Source organism: Somniosus microcephalus, chromosome 3 (assembly GCF_052327205.1).
Source record: "Somniosus microcephalus isolate GS21.2 chromosome 3, FLI_Smic_1.0, whole genome shotgun sequence".
Taxonomy (NCBI): domain Eukaryota; kingdom Metazoa; phylum Chordata; class Chondrichthyes; order Squaliformes; family Somniosidae; genus Somniosus; species Somniosus microcephalus.
In genome coordinates, this window is record NC_140989.1 from 37488830 (window position 1) to 37505138 (window position 16309).

Below are 16309 nucleotides of genomic sequence, written 5' to 3' on the forward strand. Positions count from 1 at the left end.
ATGCCGCTTGGTCCGGCAACTGGTTCATCCTCAGAGCCCCCCCTCCTCCCCTCCAGGGAACTACTATCCCCAGTCTGCAGATGTCTCAGCTCCCCGGATTCTGCAACGGCTGGTCTGGATTCTTCCTGGTCCTCGCCTCCGGTGGCACTGGCACTGGCAGCTTCAGCGCGTTGAGCCCGAGTTGGTGCTGCTTCATCTGAAAGTGGGAGGTGGAAGAGTGGCTTTAGCAAAAGGACAGCTTTGCTGAAAGGCATGCCAGATTGCGGCAAGTCTCTGACATGGCTGCACACTGAGGATGCATGCTGGCGGGGGGACCAAGTGGAAGGCAACAGGCGAAAAAGCTGAGAGTCTTACCCTCGCTGTCGGTAATGGGGTCGGCAGATGCAGTGGTCACAGGACCAGACAGACGTCCTCCAAGTATCTGGTGCACTCTCTCCTCCAGATCCGTGAGAGTGACCACTTGTGGAGGTCCGCCACCGGTTCGACGCTGCTCCTTTCGAATCATCGCCAGCTTGGACTGCAGGGGAAAGAAGGGGAAGTTCTGTAACATGATGCCTTGAGACCTCATCGCATGCCCCCCATGGTGCAAGAGCCCTTACATGAGGCCTTGAGACCTCATCGCATGCCCCCCATGGTGCAAGAGCCCTTACATGAGGCCTTGAGACATCTGTCCATGTGTGTGGCCAGAAAGGGCCATGGGTGCTTGCTGACAGATGGCCATTGGGGCATCATGGCAACAGGGTGCCCGAAGTCAGCTGCAGATGGAGGGAAGCACAAGTTTGGTAAACCATCACTCACCCTAACGATCCGTGTGAGGTCGTTGAATTTCTTCCTGCACTGAACAGGGGTCCTGGTCGCCATGCTGCTGGAGTTGACCCTCACAGCAACCTCCTCCAAGATCGTCGGTAAGCCTTCTGATTCGGCCTCTTGCCATTATCCGGATACAGGACCTCTCGACGGTGTTCAACTGCAGCCACCAAGTGGTCCAGGGCCTCAGTGCTGAAGCGCTCTGCTCTCTGTCTAACCTTCTCCATGATGAACAAGTTTGTACCGCCAGACAAGGGCGAGCGCCGAATCTGAGGCCTACAGGGCGTTGGGTGTTGAAGCTCAGGCTGACTGACCCACCCCTTTAAGAGCCGGCCGGCGCCTGGAGGTCTCGTGCTTTCTCGTAATTGAGTTCACCTGCGCTGCGCCCGTCCGCGTCGATATTGAGTAGCGCCTGACCTTTTGCGCCTTAAGAGCACCGTGCAACGGCTGATTTAGCGCCTCAATCCCCTTTGGGGGCGATGCAACCCAATATCGCGCCAGGCGGCGATAAGTTTCGTCTAGCTATAAACTTTGCGCATCAAGCGGGGCTATACCCAATTTCTAGGCCATCGTCTCTTTTTAATATAAATTTTACTGCAGAAAAGCTAGTGAAATTTGGCCTCTTGATTTTCAAAATTATTTGAAGAAAATCTATTAGGCAGAATGTGCTAGGAATTAAATAAAAATATCTGAACAGTACAGCTGATTAAACATTTACATCCTGGGAAATTAGATACAATGCACGTGCACAGACGGCACTGATGTAAGAAAACTACAGGAAACTTCGCGATATCCGGCACCGACGGGACCGAGCTGCTGCCGATCTATCAAAACTTCCGGATAGACCAGCGCTAATGTTGAAGGATACAGAGGTTTTCATCTCCGTATCTGACAACAAACACTGTTGCTTAGCAACAGCTTGTAAACACTCGGCCCGTACCTTGGAAGCATCTCTGAAGCTGTTGCTAAGCTACAGAGACGCTTTCCAGAGCCTGACTGTTAAAAAAAAATGCTAGGAGAAGAAAAAAAACCTAACCAAAACGGCTGCTGATTTCTGCCGTTAGATCGAGGTTTCCGGACATACAACCTCCGGATAAACCAAAGTTTCCTGTACTAGGCACTTGGTCTAAGCTTTAATCAACTGTTTTACAACATGGGGGTCTGGTTGTGTCCTTCACTAGTTCCTGTTAAGAACGTGCTGCGCAAGCTGGGCCCGTGCCCGAGTATTTATACTCTCCCTGGACAGCGCCACCCGCAGGCCGCTCAGTTGATTCATGTCAGGCACATTCCAAATTCAGCTCGCAGAGTTACAGCTCGGAGCAAAAATATCAAGTCAAAGCCCAGACTTTTGGGAAAGGCTGATGCCTTAAATTAAAAAGACACAAAATACAACTCCATTGATAAATTTAATCGTATTATTGTGAAGTATGTAATTTTTTTTAAATTTTGGACATTAGAAATTTCAGTTACTGAGGGGGAAAAAAAACAGTAGATGAAAAGCAATTCAGAAAGCATTTTGAGCAATTTGTGGGAGCTTGGTGGCCATATATCGCAATCGCAAACATTCTCACTATACAACACCGAAAATACCTATCACAGAAACACATAGAGCAATAACAGGTACTTAACAGTAAGTCTTCGATGAAATACATGCCCCACATATTGAATTTAGTATATAATAGGTAGATATTTAAAATCTTAGCTGCATTTACAAGCAAAGACACTGCTTAAAAAGTGATTTTTGCTCTTAATGTAAACAAATGCACTTACATGGTTTCTTCGGACATTTCTGGCATTTGTGGAAACCCCAAGACGTACCCACAGTTCCACAGCAATCTTCTAGCTTTGAAAGGCCAGGGAGAGGTTTCCCACACTGTAAATAGCCAAGAATACGAAAGTTAGTTCTCGTTCTCCACAGGCACCAAAGGCAAACAACCCATTAGATAAATCTAGCCCACTTCCAAAAGTATCCTTAAAATCTACCTGTTCGAGAGTGCCCTGACCCACTGCCCTCCTACCGATCCTCAGATCTGAGCCCCAGACTGTGAAATGCCTCGAGACTATTGGCTGAATGAAAGCATGCTATCTAAATGGAATCTGCTGCTGTAGCTGCTGAAAGTGCTGGATAAACCTAAACAAATATTTCAAGTCAAATTGCTGCGCGTGTGATTTAAGAATCTGTCAATTTATTTAATAAAACGACTTGTGTCAGAAGCTAATCATTTTTGTTCTTCTGTATGTTCATTTTCTTCTTCTTGGTTACGCCTGTAATCTGTTACCTAATTGGTTATTTTCTACATTTGTTTCCTCACCAATCGTACACAAAATCTTTCTCCAATCGCAACACAGCAAGAAGGATTGCTCCAAAAAGCAGTTACCATGACAATCCCTCATCTATTCCACTGCATGCTATAAAATACATTTAATTGATAGTATAACAAACACACAATTCAAGAAAAAAGTTGTACATTTACTAATAAACCTACCCATCCCATCTTTCAATTGCTCCAATTCTCCCCCACAATCCCTGACGCACCCCACCTAGCCTCAAGAACATCCCTCAACTCATGTATATCCTCCCCAATACTTCACAGCTTGGCCACCCACCTTAGTCCTGTTTTGAGAAATTCATGTTGCCTCCCTCACCTGGCTTTTTTTTTTGCATGTGTTAAAATACATAACCTTCTTCCCAGACCCGGTGCTCTCTGCTTCTGTAGACCTGTGTTGTATACTTGCTCCCTGGGCCGCCATCCCTTGGCCCTGTGCCCCCAAAGACTTCCCTCGCCTCCGACCCCCGATGGCATCCCAAGTCCCATTCCCACCCCCCACCTCCATTCTTTGAGACTCCCTGGTTCCCTGAAACGCCCAGAGAGAAACCGCAGTGTTAAACTGAAAGTGAGCCAAGCCACCAGTATTAAAGAAAGAACGTGCATTTCTATAGCACCTTTCACATGCTCAGGATGTCCCAAAGCGCTTTACAGTCAAGTAATTACATTTGTCGTGGACATAAATTTCAACCTCAGCCAGGAGAGATGTTGAAAGTCACTTACTCTTTCCATGGCTTTTCCCTCTAAAATTGGATGAGTTTCACCACATACCTCAGTTACTGGGAGAGACAGACAGAGCGAGCTGGGGATTTTTTTTCTTTTTTTACTTTGGACAAGCATAGGCTGCAAGGAGATTTAATTGAGGATTTTAACATAATGAAAGAATTAGATTTGGTCCAAGTAGGAAGCTATTTCAGCTAGATACGTTAGGGCTGAGCAGCAGGCCACAAGTACAGGAGCACAGAACTAGGTTAGATGCTGAGAGGTACTTCTTTTCACAGAGTTGTCGACCTCTGGTATAAGCTGCCGGCATGTGCAGTGAGTGCGGATTCACTGCAAGCAGTCAAAAGAGAGCTGGACAAGCCCCTGAGTGGCTTACATCACTACACGTGGGGGTTGGGAACCTGAGCAGGGAGACAGAGGAAAATTGGCAAAACTACTTGAACAATCTACAGCACCCGGCCTCACCCTATATGAATCCAAGGTTAAATTCCTCCTCTATGCAGACGACCTGGTTCTGCTGTCACCAACTAAGGAGGGTCTACAGCAGAACCTGGATCTGCTGGAGTCGTACTGCCAGACTTGGGCCCTGACAATAAATCCCCAAAAAACCAAAGTCCTTGTGTTCCAGCAAAGATCCAGATATCAGGGACCCAAAATAAATTTCACACTAGGAACAACCAAAATTGAACAAACCACTAACTACACATACTTGGGCTTAAAAATCAGTTCTACGGGAAATTTCAAACTGGCTGTGAATGAACTGAAAGAGAAAGCTAGAAGGGCTTTCTATGCCATTAAAAAATCAATCCAAATAGAAATCCCAATTAGCATTTGGCTCAAAATTTTCAAATCAGTAATTGAACCAATTGCACTCTATGGCAGTGAGGTGTGGGGACCGCTAACACAACAAGAGTTTGCAAAATGGGACAAACACCCAATTGAGATCCTACATGCAGAATTCTGTAAAAGTATCCTCCAGACTCAAAGGAAAACCGTAAACAATGCATGCAGGGCAGAACTAGGCCAATATCCATTAATAATCACTATCCAAAAAAGAGCCACCAAATTTTGGAAACACCTAGAAATGAGCAACCCCCAATGCTATCATTACGAAGCCCTGAAATGCCAAGAGAGGACCATAAAGAAGAATACCCTCAGTCAACTAGCCCTGGGACTCAGTGAAGTAACTACTAACACTACTAACAATAACCAGCCCCAGGACAGTGACAGCGTAATACAAAGAATTCGACCCAACACAATCGTCGCTAAGCAAAAGGAAAAATATCTGTCAAAATGGGCAGAAACAACAAAAACCCAAAGCAAACTCAATTGCTACTTGGCCCTAAACAGACAATACAACATGGCTGATTACCTGACCATGGTAAAGGATAGCAAACTGAGAAAAACTTTGACAATGTACAGACTTAGTGAACATAACCTGGCGATCGAAAAAGGTAGACACAGACAGACCCGGCTACCAAGAGAGGACAGGATATGCTCTCACTGCAGTCAGGGAGTGGTGGAGACAGAGATGCACTTCCTCACAGCTTGTAGAAAATATCAGGGCATAAGGGAGAATTTCTACCCAAAATTCACAAAAATATGCCCGGATTTCAGAAATTTGAATGACGACCAAAAACTCCCATACCTACTAGGGGAAGAGAGAAATTGTATAACACTAGTGGCACACTATGTTACAGCTTGCCATAAACAGAGGGACAACCACTAAATATAAGAAAAGAGTATATATAAATTATATGAAAGTATATTTATACACTCAGGGATATATCTGTTTATACACTGTATGGATAGATCTGTATTTTTGTGAACAAACATGAATGTTTTTCGATGCTTTGGCAACATAAGATGTAACTTGTCATGCCAATAAAGCGATTTGAATTGAATTGAATTGAATTGATAAAAGCAAAAGATAGGAAGGAGAAAAACAAAAGTGGCAGTCAGAGAAATCAACGGTTTAAATCAAACATGGCCACAGTAAATAATAATTCTAATAGGTCTAAGTGCGTTAAAAAAACAAGCCTGAAGGCTTTGTGTCTTAATGCGAGGAGCATTTGTAATACGGTGGACGAATTGGCTGCGCAAATAGAGGTAAACGAATATGATTTGGTTGGGATTACGGAAACGTGGCTCAAGGATGGCCAAGACTGGGAACTCAACATCCAGGGGTATTCGATATTCAGGAAAGATAGGCAAAAAGGAAAGGGAGGTGGGGTAGCATTACTGGTTAAAGAAGGGATTAATACAATTGTAATGAAGGAAATTAGCTCTGATGATGTGGAATCTGTATGGGTAGAATTGAGAAATACTAAGGGGAAAAAAACATTAGTGGGAGTGGTATATAGACCTCCCAACAGTAAGGCGGAGGTTGGGGCTGGCATTAAAAGGGAAATTAAAGAAGCGTGCAATAAGGGCACAGCAGTCATCATGGGTGACTTTAATCTACATATAGATTGGGCCAACCAAATTAGTAACAATACTGTGGAGGAGGAATTCCTGGAGTGTTTACGGGATGGTTTCCTGGACCAATATGTCGAGGAACCAACCAGAGATCAGGCCATCTTAGACTGGGTATTATGTAACGACAAAGGATTAATTAGCAATCTTGTTGTACAAGGCCCCTTGGGTCTGAGCGATCATATGATCGAATTCTTCATTAAGATGGAGAATGAAGTAGTTGACTCAGTGACTAGGGTCCTCAATTTAAATAAAGGAAACTACGATGGTCTGAGGAGTGAGTTGGGTAGGATTGATTGGGGAATGGCACTCAAAGGGTTGACGGTGGATAGGCAATGGCAAACATTCAAAGACCGAATGGATGAGCTACAGAATTTGTTCATCCCAGTTTGGCATAAAAATAAAACAAAAAAGGTGACTCAACCATGGCTAACAAGGGAAATTAGGGATAGCATAAGATCCAAGGAGACGACATATAAATTGGCCAGAAAAAGCAATAATCCTGAGGATTGGAAGCAGTTTAGGATTCAACAAAGGAGGACAAAGGGATTAATTAAGAAAGGGAAAATAGAATATGAGAGTAAGCTAGCAGGGAACATAAAAACTGACTCTAAAAGCTTTTATAGATGTGTGAAGAGAAAAAGATTGGTGAAGTCAAGCATAGGTCCCTTACAGTCAGAATCAGGGGAATTTATAATGGGAAACAAAGAAATGGCGGACCAACTAAATTCATACTTTGGTTCTGTCTTCACAAAGGAGGACACAAATAACCTCCCAGAGATGCCGGGGAACATAGGGCCTAATGAAAGGGTGGAACTGAAAGAAATCAGTATTTGTAGGGAAATGGTGTTAGGAAAATTGATGGGACTAAAGGCCGATAAATCCCCAGAGCCTGATAATCTACATCCCAGGGTACTTAAGGAAGTGGCCCTGGAAATAGTAGATGCATTGCTGGTCATCTTCCAGAACTCGATAGACTCTGGAACAGTACCCATGGATTGGAGGGTAGCTAATGTTACCCCACTATTCAAAAAAGGTGGTAGAGAAAAAGCGGGGAATTATAGACCAATAAGCCTGACATCGGTAGGGGGGAAAATGCTAGAATCTTTTATAAAAGATGTAATAGCAGAGCACTTGGTAAGCAGTGACAGGATCGGACAAAGTCAACATGGATTTACAAAAGGTAAATCATGCTTGACTAATCTACTGGAATTTTTTGAGGATGTAACTGGTAAAATAGATAAGGGAGAACCAGTGGATGTGGTGTATTTGGACTTTCAGAAGGCTTTCGATAAGGTCCCACATAAGAGATTAGCGTGCAAAATTAAGGCACATGGGATTGGGGGCAAGGTATTGACTTGGATAGAGAACTGGTTGGCGGACAGAAAGCAAAGAGTTGGAATAAACGGGTCGTTTTCCGAGTGGCAGGCAGTGACTAGTGGGGTACCGCAAGGATCGGTCCTAGGACCCCAGCTGTTCACAATATATATTAATGATCTGGACGAGGGAATTGGATGTAATATCTCCAAATTTGCAGACGACACAAAGCTGGGTGGGAGGGTAAGCTGTGAGGAGGATGTCGTGAAACTCCAGTACGATTTGGACAGATTGAGTGATTGGGCAGAAACATGGCAAATGCACTATAATGTGGATAAATGTGAGGTTATCCACTTTGGTGGCAAAAACAGGAAGGCAGATTATTATTTGAATGGCAATAGATTGGGAGAAGGGGAAGTGCAAAGAGACCTGGGTGTTCTTGTGCACCAGTCGCTGAAGGTAAGCATGCAGGTGCAGCAGGCGGTTAAGAAGGCAAATGGTATGTTGGCCTTCGTAGCAAGAGGGTTCGAGTACAGGAACAAGGATGTCTTGCTACAGTTGTACAGGGCCTTGGTGAGACCGCACCTTGAGTACTGTGTGCAGTTTTGGTCGCCTTACCTGAGGAAGGACGTTCTTGCCATGGAAGGAGTGCAGCGAAGATTCACCAGGCTGATACCTGGGATGGCAGGAATGACGTATGAGGAGAGATTGTGTCGATTGGGCTTATACTTACTGGAGTTTAGAAGATTGAGAGGGGATCTCATCGAAACTTATAAAATTCTGTCAGGCCTGGACAGACTAGATGCAGGAAGGATGTTTATGATGGCCGGGGAGTCCAGAACCAGGGGTCATAGTCTAAGGATAAGGGGTAAGCCATTTAGGACTGAAATGAGGAGGAATTTCTTCACCCAGAGAGTGGTGAACCTGTGGAATTCTCTGCCACAGAGGGCGGTGGAGGCCAGTTCATTAAATATATTCAAAAAAGAATTGGATATATTTCTTAAGGCTAAAGGGATCAAGGGATATGGGGAGAAAGCAGGGACAGGGTACTGAATTTGGATGATCAGCCATGATCTCATTGAATGGCGGAGCAGGCTCAAAGGGCCGAATGGCCTACTCCCGCTCCTATCTTCTATGTTTCTACGTCAATGGTAGGAGGGTCATTGACAGTTGTGTCACCCAGCCACCGTGATCTCCTAAAGCGGTCGAAGGTTTTTCTCTGTTTTTTGTACCCCCTACACGAGAACGTGCGACTGTGTGAGGGGGGAATAGTGGTGATGGCGTGTAGACGTTGCACCATGACAGAACGGGACAGACTCGACGGTACATAGAAACATAGAAACATAGAGATAGGAACAGGAGTAGGCCATTCGGCCCTTCGAGCCTGCTCCGCCATTCAATGAGATCATGGCTGATCTTCATCTGAGATCTTAGCTGATCTTACCAGTTCAGTACCCCGTCCCCGCCTTTTCTCCGTAACCCTTAATCCCCTTAGCCTTCAGGAATATATCCAATTCTCTCTTGAAAATATTTATTGAATTAGCCTTCACAGCCCTCTGTGGCAGGGAATTCCACAGGCTCACCACTCTTTGAGTGAAGAAATTCTTCCTCATCTCTGTTTTAAATGATTTGCCCGCTATTTTTAGACTGTGGCCCCTGGTTCTGTGCTCCCCTGCCATTGGAAACATTCTCTCTGAATTCAGCCTGTCCAGGCCTGCCATAATTTTATATGTTTCGATGAGATCCCCTCTCAATCTTCTAAACTCCAGTGAGTACAAGCCCAAACTATTCAATCTCTCCTCGTAGGTCATTCCCGCCATTCCAGGTATCAGCCTGGTGAATCGCCGCTGCACTCTTTCCATGGCAAGAACATCCTTCCGCAGATGGGGCGACCAAAACTGTACACAATACTCCAGATGCGGTCTCACCAGCACCTTGTACAGCTGTAGTAAGGTATCCCTATTCCTATACTCGAACCCCCTTGATATGAAGGCCAACATACCATTTGCCTTCTTAATCGCCTGTTGCACCTGCATGCTCTCCTTCAGTGACTGGTGCACAAGAACACCCAGGTCCCTCTGCACTTCCCCATCTCCCAATCTATTGCCATTTAGATAATAATCTACCCTCCTGTTTTTACCCCCAAAGTGGATAACCTCGCATTTATCCACATTATAGTGCATCTGCCACGTATCCGCCCATTCCCCCAACCTGTCCAAATCGCACTGTAGCCTCCTGACATCCTCATCAGAGCCCACCCCTCCTCCTAGTTTAGTGTCGTCAGCGAATTTGGAAATATTGCATCCAATTCCCTGATCCAGATCATTTATATATATTGTGAACAGCTGGGGTCCCAGGACAGATCCTTGCGGCACCCCGCTGGTCACTGCCTGCCACTCCGAAAACGAGCCGTTTATTCCAACTCTCTGTTTTCTATCCGCCAGCCAGTTCTCTATCCACGTTAATACTTTGCCCCCAATCCCATGAGCCTTAATTTTGCATGATAATCTTTTGTGTGGAACCTTATCGAAGGCTTTCTGGAAGTCAAGGTACACCACATCCACTGGCTCTCCCCCATCTATTTTACCAGTTACTTCCTCAAAAAATTCCAGCAGATTAGTCAAACACGATTTACCCTTTGTAAATCCATGTTGACTCTGTCCGATCCTTTCCCCATTTGTCAAGTGCTCCGCTATTTTATCCTTAATAATGGACTCTAGCATTTTGCCCACAACCGATGTAAGGCTTACTGGTCTATAATTCCCTGCTTTCTCTCTACCCCCCTTTTTAAATATTGGGGTAACATTAGCTACCCTCCAATCCACGGGTACTGTTCCCGAGTCAATGGAGTTCCGGAAGATGATCCTTAGAGCATCTGCTATCTCCAGGGCCACCTCCTTAAGTACCCTAGGATGTAGTTTATCAGGCCCCAGGGATTTGTCGGCCTTCAGTCCCCTCAACTTACCCAACACCATATCCCTAGAGATACTAATTTCTGTCAGCACCTCCCTCTCATTAGTCCCTATGTTTGCCGATATTCCTGGGAGGTTATTTGTGTCCTCCTTTGTGAATACAGAACCAAAGTATGAGTTTAATTGGTCTGCCATTTCCTTATTCTCCATTATATATTCTCCCGAATCGGACTGCAAGGGACCGACTTGGGATTTTACCAGTCTTTTCCTCCTGATATACCGATAAAAGCTTTTGCAGTCTGTCTTTATGTTTGCTGCAAGTTTACTTTCGTATTCTATTTTCCCCTTCCTGATTAATCCCTTTGTCCTCTTTTGCTGTATCCTGTACTGCCCCCAATCTTCCGGTCTGGTGCTTTTTTTTGCCAGTTGATATGCCCTTTTTTTTGATTTTATGCTGTCCCTAATTTCCCTCGTTATCCACGGTTGAGCCACCTTTTTAGGTTTATTTTTATGCCAAACCGGTATAAACATGTTCTGGAATTCTTCCATTCTATCTTTGAATGCTTGCCATTGTCTATCCACTGTCAATCCCCCCAGAAACACCACCCAATCAATCTTACCCAATTCCCGTCTCATACCCTCGTAATTCCCTTTATTTAAGTTCTGGACCTTAGTCTCTGATTCAATTTCCTCACTCTCCATCTCGACTGAGAGCTCGATCATATTATGATCGCTCTGACCCAAGGGGCCTCGTACAAGAAGATTGTTGATAAGTCCCTTCTCATTGCACAATACCCAGTCTAAAATGGCCTGATCTCGAGTCGGCTCCTCGACATATTGGTCCAGATAACCGTCCCGAAAACATTCCAGGAATTCCTCCTCCTCAGAATTTTTACTAATTTGGGTAGTCCAATCAATATGTAAATTAAAGTCACCCATGATGACAGCTGTGCTCTTATCGCACGCTTCTCTAATTTCCCTTTTTATGCCTTCCCTCACCTCCATATTACTATTTGGAGGCCTATATATCACACCCACTAACGTTTTCCTCCCCTTGCTATTTCTCATTTCTACCCATACAGATTCCGTTTCATCCGAGTTAATATCCTTCCTTTCCATTGCATTAATCCCCTCCTTTACCAGCAATGCTACCCCACCTCCCCTCCCTTTTTGCCGATCCTTCCTAAATATTGTATATCCCTGGATGTTAAGTTCCCAGCCTTGCCCACCCTGCAGCCACGTTTCTGTAATCCCAATCAAATCATACTTGTTTACCTCTATTTCCACAACTAATTCATCCACCTTGTTCCTAATGCTTCTAGCATTAAGATACAAAGCCTTCAGGCTTGCTTTTTTCACACTCTCATTATGAATTAGTTTGGCCCTTTGTGTTTCTCTCCTTTGCTTATTGCTTCTCACCTTTCTACCATCTATTTCTGACTTCATATGACTTCCCTCTTTTCCACTACCTAGGTTCCCATCCCCCTGCCAAATTAGTTTAAATCCTCCCGAACCGCCCTAGAAAATATTACCCCGAGGACATCGGCTCCCTCACAGCTCAGGTGTAGACCGTCCCCTTGGTACAGGTCACTCCTCCCCAAGAACTGGTTCCAATGCCTCAAGAATGTACAGCTGCTCCTTTCGTGCTCTTCCTTTTCATGTGTTCGTATGTTCATATGCGGCCCAGTGGCTGCGCAGTAGTGGAACGTTAAATCATTTTAGGGGCAGGGAGGAACCTTCTTCCCCTCCCCACGCATCACTTTTCAGTCTCTAGCAGAGGCCATGGAGAGGTCAGCACATTTCACCCAGAGTGTCAGCTGTGGCTCAGTGGGCAGCACACTCACCTTCTGAGTCAGAAGGTTGTGGGTTTGAGTCCCACTCCCGGGACTTGAGCACAAAAATCTAGGCTGACACTCCAGTGCAGTGCTGAGGGAGTGCTGCACTGTTGGAGGTGCCGTCTTTCAGATGAGACGTTAAACCAAGGCCCCGCCTGCTCTCTCAGGTGGACATAACAGATCTCATGGCACTATGTTGAAGAAGAGCATCGGAGTTATTCCCGGTGTCCTGGACAATATTTATCCCTCAATCAACATAACAAAAACAGTTTATCGGGTCATTATCACATTGCTGTTTGTGGGAGCTTGCTGTGTGCAAATTGGCTGCCATGTTTCCCACATTACAACAGTGACTACACTCCAAAAGTACTTCATTGGCTGTAAAGCGCTTTGAAACGTCTGGTGGTCGAGAAAGGTCGAGTAAGTCTTTCTTTCTTTTTGTCTTCCTGCCTGAAGGCACATGTGACAGATTGGTAGTCATAGGAGGACCTCAAAAAACAAGACCATCACCAGAAGAGGACCATGAAATGAATGGGAAATGATGGAAATACTCAGCAGGTCAGGCAGCATCTGTGGAGAGAGAAACAGAGTTAACGTTTCAGGTCGATGACCCTTCGTCATCGACCTGAAACGTTAACTCTGTTTCTCGCTCCACAGATGCAGCCTGACCTGCTGAGTATTTCCAGCATTTTCTGTTTTTATTTCAGATTTCCAGCATCTGCAGTATTTTGCTTTTGTATGAAATGAATGGGGTTGCTTTGGTCAAATGAGTTACACAAGTTTTGCACAGGAACCAAATGTAGGCACTAGGATTACACAAACATAGCATGGGCAAAACTGGCATCTGGACTGGAAACTGAGAGGCCTCATGTGTGACAAAAGAAGACAAGATATGAAAAGATGTACTGCACCAAAGAAATTAGGAACACTGCTATGGCAGGCTGACTCAGATTATAGTGGAATGCTAAACCAACTCAACATGCTGGATTCAGCAAAACACAAATGTAGCATAATGTTTAGGACAGCTGACTTTAGCAATCACTTACACAAACGTGAGGATCCCACCATATTAATTTGTGAAACCAATTTAGTTTGTGATGAAGAGAAGCTACATGCAGGTTTTGTTAAGACTGGTGGTATGGTTGGAGTTGTAGCACCTGTGCCATAATTGTCGTTTATTCCACATTCAGTAAGTTTCTGCTTTCATCCACGCATTCCCCACGGGGAATTGCAAACACACGAGACATTCCCCACAGGAAGAAACACAGAAAAATAGGAGCAGGAGTCGGCCATTCGGCCCTTTGAGCCTGCTCCGCCATTCAATATGATCATGGCTGATCCTCTATCTCAATACCATATTCCCGCTCTCTCTCCATACCCCTTGACGCCTTTTGCGTCTAGAAACCTATCTATCTCCTTCTTAAGTATATTCAGTGACTTGGCCTCCACAGCCTTCTGTGGTAGAGAATTCCACAGGTTCACCACCCTCTGAGTGATGACATTTCTCCTCATCTCAGTCATAAATGTCCTACCACGTATCCTGAGACTGTGACCCCTCGTTCTAGACACCCCCCCAGCCAGAGGAAACATCCTCCCTGCATCCAGTCTGTCTAGCCCTGTCAGAATTATGGAAACATAGAAAAATAGGAGCAGGAGAAGAAAAATGGAAAATCAGGGAAGGGGACAGCTACAGCTGGCTATTCTTACATGCTTCCTTGTAACTGGTAACACTGGACCCTGGCGAAGATCTGGCTGCAGGTTTCTGATTCCATCTCAGCCAGGTGAGGTGAAAGGTACAGCATTCCCAAGGAGAACGTGAGGAAAAGACACAGAACTAACATATCCAAATGAACCAAATGCGCTTGATGAGAGAAAGTTCCCCACTGAGTATAGGAAAAGGCAAAAGCTGGGCCGGCGAGGTGAATTCCGCACTTAGCAATAATGTAGTTGTTAATAAAAAGCAGTAGTCAACCACTTTCCGCTCACGTCTCTGAATTTGTTTTAAGTTAGCGCAGAATGGAATCTCATCCCCAAGAGGTTACTGAGGTGAAAAGGTTGGTGCTGATTGTTTACAGAGCAATGATCAGAGGCACTGTGTGCTTATCGAGATTTAAAACTTTAAACCAGAGCCAAGGAATAAACAAGAGGAATCATCTCCCAGTTTGGGGGAAAATTCAGAAATGATTGAGTTAACATACATTGTGCAAACGCGGCTCGTGAATGTGTCCATGCTAACTCCTTTTCAAAAGGAACCCAGTCTCTGATGAGAGGATTAAGGTAGTGACGTCCAGTTACAATCTGGAGAATAGTTTTAAAGTTAGGAGGTGAAAAGTTAGTGCTGACAGCACAGAGCAACCGCGTAATATAAATCCACACCCTCTCTCTCACCTTCTCCAGCAAGGCAGGGGAAAAATAAAACCACAACATTCATTTCACCACGTACATAATCAACTGTTCACACTAAGGGTGAAAACAAGCAACAATAACTTTCATTTATGTAGCGTCTTAAACATTAATAACTTCTCCAGGCGCTTCATAAACAACTGTAAGGAAAACAAACAATGAGCCAGGAAGGGAGAGATTAGGAGTGACTGAAAGCTTGGTTGATGAGCTGGGTTTTGAGAGCATTTTTAAAAGACAGGAGAGAGGAGGATTAGTGGAAAGGATTGAGGATTGAATTCCAGAGAGTATAAATCACAGCCACCGGCATTTACACAAAAAAAAAATGAAACTAAAATATTCTTCTGCAAAAAAGCCAAACAAAATCAATTCTCAAATCCAAAAGAAACCAACATTTCAGTTTTAAACAGTTTCTTGCTCCTACCTATTTGAATACTATTGTCAACTAGATAATCAGGCCAAAGTGTGCAATTATGCTCATCTAGGATTTATATGCATCAACTTGACAGAAATCATTAAAGCAACAAATGGAAAATTCGTTGCACAACTTAACAGGAGTGCACCGCGTATAAAAATAGGGCTTGAAATACCTTAGGTTTTAACCTATTAACAGAAGAGTTTGTGTTATAAACAGATTGAAAGGACGAGAGGTACTGGGTTATAAAAATATACCACTTGTGAAATACTCATTCTCTAACGATTCAGTATGTGCCCTCAAACCACTACCTTCCACAGTTAGATTTGACATTCAGAAATCTGGAGTTTAGTCAGCTCCTGTTTTAATGAGTCCAAAATAAGATTTAAGAAGACAAAGTGGATGAAAATCTGTTGCAGTAATCATTTTCTGCCTCTAGATGTCTACAGCATGTGTGATTGAATACAGTACAGTAATTATTAAACGTGATAGTGACACTTCATGGGAACTATCAGCACTACATCAGCCTTTACATTACATTGTAGTCTAGTATGGAGTCAAAAAGAATCCATTTTTGTGGTGTCTATCTGGAAGGTTTGCCATAGAATACTTAAATCCAACAATGGCATATTGCTGCATAGGTAACAAAGAAACAAGCAATAAGCCTGCAGTGTCTCACCTGTGTACCTGCAGTTTCCTGGAAGCAGCGACCCAACTTTGATTGAATTCTGGGATATTGATGAGTGCGAACTTGCTGGTGGTGAGTGTAGACAGAATTCGGTACGTGAGGCACTGAAGGGTTTTGAACATGGTAAGAGATCTGCTGTTGGCTTGGCTTGACACCCTTCACCTTCTGTCCCAGAGAGGAACTGTCCACTCTGGAAACCTGGTGGATCTGTACAGTTGCCTCAGGTGGGTGTTTAACATGGATATTCACTATGTTAGGTGGGAACTTCACTATATTGTCGTGAAAGGAAAAACAGAACATAAGGCTGGTGAGTAAGCATTGTAAAAACATTTTTCAAAATAGACTGCTACCTGTATAAATTTATTTTCAAGGTAAATATCACAGCATATACACACAGATATATATAAATA

The 16309-nt window shown here is 44.3% G+C and overlaps 1 protein-coding gene across 1 annotated transcript in view; it reads right to left on the minus strand.

Moving 5' to 3' along the window:
- The window catches only part of ltbp1 (latent transforming growth factor beta binding protein 1), a 580062-nt gene that overhangs the window by 292271 nt on the left and 271482 nt on the right, over positions 1-16309 (minus strand). The window contains 2 exon segments of the mRNA XM_085980097.1: positions 2578-2680; positions 15891-16168. Coding sequence (XP_085836223.1) covers positions 2578-2680; positions 15891-16168 — 381 coding nt within the window.